At 48.0% G+C, this 8,505-nt stretch overlaps 1 protein-coding gene across 1 annotated transcript; it reads right to left on the bottom strand.

Moving 5' to 3' along the window:
- Nucleotides 1-6,392: 6,392 nt before the first annotated feature.
- GSX2 (GS homeobox 2) lies at nt 6,393-7,738 on the bottom strand. Its single transcript, XM_073340101.1, has 2 exons — nt 7,285-7,738; nt 6,393-6,824 (listed from the first exon to the last, which is right to left on the bottom strand). The coding sequence occupies exons 1-2, from the start codon at nt 7,736-7,738 to the stop codon at nt 6,484-6,486; spliced, it is 795 nt and encodes a 264-aa protein (XP_073196202.1). The 3' UTR covers nt 6,393-6,483.
- Between the last annotated feature and the right edge of the window lie 767 nt (nt 7,739-8,505).

Consider the following 8,505-nt stretch of genomic DNA (forward strand, 5'->3'; position numbering starts at 1 on the left):
AAGGCTGAGCTGCACAAATACAATTGCAGGAAATAGGAACTGTGCTTTGAATATATAAAGTGCTTTAAAATGCAAATCACTCTAAAAAATTCAAGCCCTTTGTGTCTCACGTTGGGCACCCAAAATTAGTGGACACCTTTGACAATTTGGGCCTTAATCTCTCTCTGTGTCTCGCCTCTCTGTCTATAAAAATACCCCTTATTCTCACAGGGGTGTTGTGAAGATACATTCATCCATGTTTTTGAAGCACTCCGTGTGATGATGAGCACCAAAGAAAAGCCCATGAGAAAAGTAATTCTTTATTCAGGGCAGAGTTTGGAGGGTGTATAAATAAGGCCTGGGACCACACATTGACTAATGAAGACGAAAAGAAATATTGAATAGCTACCCATTCAGTGAGCACCACCCATCCTGTGCACTGAATAAGGCAGGGATTCTGTGGAAAAAATAGTATGTGATCATGTAATTAAAGACTGTATCATGATACAGATGCTCCGGGGGCATGTATTAAGGCTGCACAGACAATCTTAATTCTAGCTTTTCCTAACATTTGAGTGCTGACTTTGCAACCTTAAGGTACTTTTAATGTGGCAGAGGGGAGGGAAGGGGTGTTAAATGTAATTGTATGTATAGTTTGTTTAAAACTGTAGCTAATCCACTGCACTGGGACTCAGGAGAGTTGGGTTGAATTCGCAGCTCTGCCCCTAATGTCCTTTGTGACCTGGGGCAAGCCCTGTTCCTGTGCCTCAGTTCCTGGGCTATAAAATGGAGATAATGCAATATTCCAGTTTCTCAGAGGTATTCTAAGGAAACAAATAATTAGGGTTCTGCCAAGGCACCTCCTCTACCTTGCAGGGCTCAGCACTTCCCCCTCTGGTGGTGGGAGGCCTGGAATAAATCAGTCCCACTCCAGCCAGTGTTTATCTTCCCACTTCGGGTTTATTTCTCAACATTTTCCAGGTAGGCCTCCGGGCAGGCCCAAGGAGTGTGCCTCTGCCAAACAAAAGAAACAAATTCACAACACAAACTAAAGGGGAATTCCTTTTCCTACTTCCTCTCGGCAGAGGGATATCACCTTGTTATTGGCCCTGTTCCTTCCCCTAAACAGGCAGTCAATCAGGTAGCTTCCCCTGTAGGGAGGAGAGCAGCCATGCATCTTGGAGGAGCCTGTCTCCCCCCTGCCACTAGCCTGCAGCAGCTTGTCTCTCTCAACAGAGCCAACGCTAGGCATAAGCAGACTAAGCAATTGTTTAGGATTCCAAGCAGCTCAAGAGGGGCCCCTATTTGCTTTTTATTATAAGAACTTGCCTGTTTTAGTATTGGGGAGGGGGAATATTCCTGCTTAGGGCCCCCAATGGGCTAGCACTGGCAGCTCTTTATTAGACTCAGGTATCCCTAGCTGACCTGAGGTAAGGCCTTTTCAGCTTAGAGGGAAAATGGCCTTTATCATTCTAATATACCTGCTCTCCACCATTCTCTTAGAGCCGTCCAGCATGAGTCTGTCACAATGTTTATAAAGTACTTGGATACTATGGTGATGGAAACCATATAAATATCTATATATAGTATTATGTTATATAATATAACAAAACAATAATAAATAATCATATGTAGCCATTATAGCCTGCTACATCTTCAAAGCATTGTATAAATATTGACTAGTAACTCTAACTATAACAAATGCCACTTTCCCCACTTTTAAAGAAATGATGAACAACTCGAGAGAAGACATCTTTTCACATATTTCTCTGGTGATGATAAATGCCAAAGGAGGAGGGCATTGAGTTGCTTCTTTCCATTCATTTATGCTGAAAGAGTTCAATCTCATCCAAGGAAATATGTTTACGTGTAAAAGAAAAAGCATCTGTGAAACTTCAGCTCTGCGTAGCAGAATACACATGGCATAATGACACAATTATCTTTGGTTTCACTGTCTGAAGATATTAAGGTCCTCCTTGAGTCGTTCTCTTATGTGAGTGGAAGACACCTTGGTGGACTTAGGTGGAACACTCCTAGTGGGTGTGGAAAGAGGTCCGGGGGAGTCCCACAGCTGTGGCATCACTTACTCCCTCCCCCCCCCCCCGCAGTACTACATGAAAACGTCTGTGTAAGAAAAGTCTCTGTGGAATTTTGGGAGCAGACCAGTGGCAGGTGGGGTGAAACAAGGGACCAGCTGCTTTCTGGTATCCTCCCCTGTCAGTCCCAGAGGTGTTGTGGTGTAAATGAATGCTTCTTGAATTTGAATTCATCCCATTTGAGTCCTCTCAGTTGCTACTCCATGTTGGCCAGGAAGGCAACACAGAAAGGCCAGGAGAGCTCATGGGGAGGAGGCCTGAGCTCCACAAGACTTGCATTTCCCTACATCATGTTGGATCCTTAGGATTCCCTGGGTTGAAGAGCCATGCCTTTGGCCCCAAAATGCCTCCTGTCTGAGGGGACAGGTACCTGGATATTCCCTGGAAGTGTTTCTGGTGAATTTCTTGGCCTCTCTGCACCTCCCTCCAAGCAGTTTCCTCTTTAAAGGGGAACAGTCTAGCCCAAACAATTTACATGAAAAAGGGCCATATCTTGCAGGCAAAATAAACTCCCAGTCACTTCAGCTGAATCAGAATGAGACCCACAAAGCTAAAACCTTTGCCTGTACCCGAGTTAAAGAAATTTGATCATTTTTAGGGAATAATAATGAGGCTCATTTTGGTTTGGTTTTCTCCTTTCATGAATGTTCTCATGACAAGTACAGTTCTGTGCAAGCTGAAAGTAACATTTCCTCCAGTCATGTCATCATCTTTGAATATACATGTGTTACACAAAGTGAGTACTTTGTGTTTCATTGCATCCCCATTTCTAATATATCATTGATATATACCAGTAGTTCTCAACCTCTTCCATAGCAGGCTCCCTCTTCCAAAGTCCTCTTCCCATGTAGCCAGGATCTAGCTGGAACCCCTCACCTCCTGTACCAGTATAGGATAGGCACGGTATTTCTGATCCCCTGATACCTGTCCATGACCCTTATCTTCAGAGCTCCCTATAATTCTTGCTTTGGCTTAACACAAAGATCAGTTATCTACCAAAAAAAAAAAAAAAAAAAAAAGGTCAGCTAATGTATCAGATTTTTTTCAATCAGAGCATTATGGGAAAAATCCATATTTCTTCTCCCCAAGCCCACTGTGCCACTGACACCACCCTACAATCTCTGCTCAGTTTGCTTCCCCTGCTCCCCTAGCCATTCATTTTACATGCAGCTCTGTGGAGTGATTTCCCAGTCCCAGTTTACCAAATTGAAACTCCCTGATCATTCCAATCCCATCCGAAAAACCTATTTCTGATGGGATATGAAGTGAGTTTGTTGTAACTATGGGATGGGTGAATAAACAAAACCAGCCAAACAAAATATTCTGAATAGTCTCCAACTACTACCCAGCATATTCCTCTCTGGTGCCTTAGATTTGCAGATTCCCAGGCCACAAGGAACCACTGTGATCGTCTAGTCTGACCTGCTGTCTAACACAGGCCATAGAACTTCCCCCAAAGTAATTCTGAGAGCAGATATTTTAGGAAAACGTCCAATCTTGATTTGAAGCTGGTCAGTGATGGAGAATCCCATACCACCCTTAGTAAATCATTCCAGTGGCTCTCACTGGTAAAAACGCATGCCTCATTCCCTGTCTGAATTTGTCTAGCTTCAGCTTTCAGCCATTGGATCATGTTCTGTCACCTTTCTCTGGTAGACTGTAGCTCTTTATATAACCCTTTGGGGGCAGACTCTGTCCGAACCTTTGTGTACTGTACAGTGCATGCTGCCAGCATTGAGGGCCTGATTCAGTACTTCAGTGGAATTACACCAGCATGGAACTGGTGTGAGGCAGGGGTGAATCCGGCCCTATGCCCCTGTGAGTTATTGACCTTGCCGATCTGATTCTCCCCTCACATCACCTTCACCCCAGTGTAACCTCATCGACTGTAATGAGGTTACTCTTGATTCTTGCTGGAGGAAATGGGGGAGAGGGGAGGGCACCAAGTGCATTGACTCAGTGGAAGTTGGGAGTGCTAAACACCTTGCAGAATCAGACCCTACACAAATGATGAAGCACAATATTAATGACTAGGCATAGTCAGCCTATTACTTGTTTATTTCTAATTACCTTTTTATCAGAGAGCATCCTCTGAGGAACACTATTTGTACTTGTGCTTTGCTTGAAGGCTATCAGACCGTCATTGTTCAGGACTGCATTTGCTTTAATGCACCAGGACATTCACTGGCATGGTACAGTGTGTTTAGGTTATTCACTTTTGCTGTGCACACAGTCGGGAACCTTATTAGCCATCCTGTGATTCAGAGTGATGCAGGCACTTGAAAGAAGAGACCAACATCTGAGCCCAGGCTCCAGGGTTTTGTTAAAGAGAAAGGATGCGAAAAAAATTAAGTGTGCAGGAGACAACTATTTTTCTTGTGGTTTTTGCAATCAACTCGAGGCTGTGGTTAAAAATCTCCTCTGGGAAGAAAGGGAAATGATAGCAAGAGATTGCAACGAGGGGCAAAAAATGTTGCTAGAAAATAATTCAGCAGGTAAAATGGGCACATCTAATCCTAGGCCACGTGCTAGTACCGATAAGCCTCTTTGGGTGAGGCTTCACCCCAAAGCTGCCGCAGGAAAGAGCGGTAGGTTCATGGATGGCAATCCTGGTATGAGGAATAGTCGCCAAGGAGTGGCTTGGCACTTCCTCCCATTGAAATCACTGGCAAAGCACCCAGGACCAGCCCTCGGGCCTTTACTCTCTTCAGTCAGGCTGTACAAATGGGCTATAAAGAAACTGTAGGGCCCTATCCTCCAACCGGGAGTAGGTCTCACTCAGAGAGAGTTGTCCATGGGTCAGGATTACTCACCTGAGTCAGGGCTGGCAGGATCGGCCCGCAGGCATCATACCTAGTTGCCCTTGCAAGCGGCTCGGAACTTTACACTGCGCCCAGTCTGACAGTGACTGCTGTCGCCCGCGCTTATTCTTCGCGGGCCAACTCCCACGCGCTTTGCCCAGCAGAGGCCTGAGTTCAATGGGACCGACCCGCCTGGCCTGGGCAAAGCCAGCAGGCGTCTTCCGCTGCGCAGAGAGGACTGTGGGTCACACCCGTGCCTTGCAATTCTAGCCTAACCGTTCCCTCGTCCTTTTTGACAAACTTCAGGATTTTAAACTCCAACGATTCGAGTCACCCAGCCCAGCCCGGGCACAAAGCTTCCTTAAACCCAGGGGGGGCAAAGCCTGGCGTACCTTGCGCGCCCCACACTCCTATTGAAAGGCCCACGGGGATCTGGCATGCTCAAGAGATGCCAGATCGAGCTCTTGGGGTTCAGTTCTGCCACCGATTGCAGTGCCTGCAGGATCGGGCCCGCAATAGAGTCGCCACACTCCCCTAGGCAATCCCAGAGAGTGTGTCTTTAACTTTGGCGAGCTATTTTCTTGCTGAAGAGGCTGGGATTTTGTAGCTCCACTTTCAGTAACACCAACCAACAGTAACCAGCTTCAAAAACGCCGCTGTGCTGGATGATGTGAATAAAACAGACAAATACAAGCTGTCAGAAGCGCTAAGAACACTCATTGTTCACGGCTATAAAGTAACCAGAAGCTAGTTAGAGTACCAGGCTTAGAAAGTGCATTTGCACTCTCTCATGCTGAAATAGGTTTATTTGTTTAAAACCAAGAGCACGGTGTAGTAGGAAACATAGTTATTCAGGTTAGTAGCGGATGGCATTTATTTGTATTGGTTTATATTTTTTCTGAAACATACTAATTCAATTAGTGTACAAAGGATTTAAAAAAAAACACCATTTTTGCCCCAATAATTACACCACCATTGTTTGAACTAAGCTGGCACTTTAAAAAAAAATTAAAATTCTCGTCTGACCTCATTTAAATAAATATAAATATAAATCTTATATAAAACTATTCACATACAAACGAACCTCCGAACGATTGTAATTGTTTAAGCTCTGTACAGAAGATTCTCATGCAGTTAGACCCTATTTTTTCCTTTTAATTCTCTAAAGTCTTCTCGACGTCAGAACTTTCAGCAAAGTCCTGCAATGGGATTTTCTTTACCTGTGTTGAGGGGAGGGAGGGGAGGAAAACTGCCATGCCCACAGGAAATCCAGGACCTCGGTCGCTTTTTTTTTAAAAAAAAGAGTAGGATTGCTCCTTGTGTTCTATAAATAATGTTTTCGTCGAACGCTCACCACTAAAGCCTGAACATTCAAAATACCTAACCTGGGAAGCGACGAAAATAAACCTTATGGGCGGACAGAGCCACTAAGAACTAGTGCCTTTGTGTGTTCCTTAGCATGGTCCTAGCTCGGGCAGGTGTATGCCCTTGCAGTCACACAGGCTTCCCCGTCTCGTTCAGGCTTGCAACCGTAGGGTGGAAGCAGCTAGGTCAGAGGACCGAAGGCGTCCCGGCTTGGAAAGGCAGTCGGCGGGTTTGTTAGCGCTTTATAAAGGGGAGATCTCTTTGTCCTCGTTCGCCGATGATGGGGATAAAGACTCTTCGTCTTCTGACCGCGGGTAATGCCCCGGGTTGCCAGCGCACTTGCAGCCCCCGTGAGTGTTTCTCTGGGTCCCCTTGCCTTCTTTCTTGTGTTTCACCCTTCGATTCTGGAACCAGATTTTCACCTGCTTCTCAGACAGGTTCAGGTAGGTAGCGATCTCGATTCTCCTCAGGCGGGACAGGTACATGTTGGAAGAAAATTCCCTCTCTAGCTCCAGAAGCTGCGTGCTGGTGAAAGCGGTCCGCATCCTCTTGCCGTTCGGGATGTGGCTAGTATCGGATCCTCCTGGGCGGGAGAGACAGAAGGGCTAAGCGGCGTGAAAAGAAGTCAGACGAATCTGCCCCTCTCGCCCTTTTCAAAACACGTATTTCCCCCTCCCCGGCTCATTTCGTGTAGTACAGCGGCCGCAAGTCGCCACGCCCGGGTGAGCGTCTCTTTAGGTGTGTGCGGACAGAGAGCCTCACGTTACCTGCTCGCCAACGCCAGCCCTGGAAACCCGCCTCCGCTTTGTGTGCGACATCACCACTGCCCAACAAACCCTAGTGGAAGCAAACACACACCTGCTCTTTCCCCCTTGAGTTCATCCCCGCCCCCCGCCCGGGAGTGAACGATCCCTCTCTCGTCTAGCCCCACCTGCAGCGCGCTGCAGCATCCGCCCTCCCGGCAAAAGCCCCGCTCGCCCCCGTGCCCGCCCGCTGCAGGGCGAAGTGCGCCCCAGTGACGCCCGCGGGCCGGGGACTCCTACCCATGCTGAGGCAGTGGAATCTCCTGGGGTCGCTCACGCTGTAGGGGGGGGCGGCGCAGACAGGTGCGTGATGGGCCGGGTGGCCCAGGGCGGCGGCGGCGGCGGCGGCGGCGGCGGCTGGTACCGGGCCCTGCTGCTGCTGGTGCTGGGCATGGCTCATCCTGGGGCAGTACTGGGCGTCTCCGCCGGGAGGGAACTGGCTCTTGAGCAGGGGGATGGCCCCGCTGCCGCCCCCCCGGGACGAGTGCAAGTGCGAAGTGACACAGAGCGGGCACACGCAGAAGGTGCCGCTCTTGCGGGACGGGCAGCCGGGGCCCGACACTGACATGACCAGGGGGGAAGGCATGCTGAGGGGGATGAGGAAATCCTGTCCGTGGGGGTGCTCAGGCAGGGAAGGAGCTGGCCTCGAGGAGTCTTTGATGATTAAAGAGTCGACATAGAAGGATCGGGACATTTCGAAGGGCTGCCGCGGGTCGGGGCTGGCTCTGCCGGGTCTGTCTCCTTTGCCAAGGCGGGGAAGTTGCCACTGAAGCACTTGGCTAGCCAGAAGGTGCTTATGTCTGAGAGCCGAACAAAAGGGTCCCTGGAGAGGGCTGGTCTTCAAGTCCCCCGCCTGGATCCCTTGCTCCGGGGTTTTATATCAACTATTTAACACGTGATTCCTGAAAGAGATGCAGATCTAAACCCCCTTGGCTTCTCCTCCAAACCCTCAGGATAGGCTGCCCGAGTTAGAACAAAACAAGGGGGGCGGAGGGGGAGACTTTCCAAAGTGTGTGTGTTTTGTTAATTTCACCATGACTTCAGTTCTCCTCCTCTCCAGATAAATTATAGGGAACGAGGGAGCAACGGAGGGGGCAGCTGCCCTGTTTGTGATTCAGCCACATCCCACGTTGCACTTGCTAACACATTACCCGGTAAATAAATGCACGTCTTTGAAGAGGTTAAAAATAAACCTCAAGAGATTCTCCAGTCCCATCGTTTATACTAATAATACATCATTTCCTGAGTAGGACGAAACCAATGGCACGTGATGAAATAAGCAGGATCCGGTTGATTTTATTTTAATTTACTACGTAGTTATAACTTCTGGGTGATCGTCCCTCTCACTATGTCGAGTTACACCTACAAACAATCCCATCTGCTTTTCCAGTAATTTAGTAGCCCTTATATTTTCTGTGAATTACGTGACAAAGCTACCTTCGGCGTAAGGGGCTGTTTTTT

This window comes from Lepidochelys kempii, chromosome 4, assembly GCF_965140285.1.
Source record: "Lepidochelys kempii isolate rLepKem1 chromosome 4, rLepKem1.hap1, whole genome shotgun sequence".
Taxonomy (NCBI): Eukaryota; Metazoa; Chordata; order Testudines; family Cheloniidae; genus Lepidochelys; species Lepidochelys kempii.

What these genes read in the sequence shown, in the direction of transcription:
- GSX2 (XM_073340101.1), bottom strand. Translation starts at nt 7,738, where the DNA reads ATGTCCCGATCCTTCTATGTCGACTCTTTAATCATCAAAGACTCCTCG. An exon ending in ATTCCACTGCCTCAGCATGG is followed by an intron (nt 6,825 to 7,284) that starts GTAGGAGTCCCC and finishes TCTCCCGCCCAG; the next exon opens with GAGGATCCGATACTAGCCAC.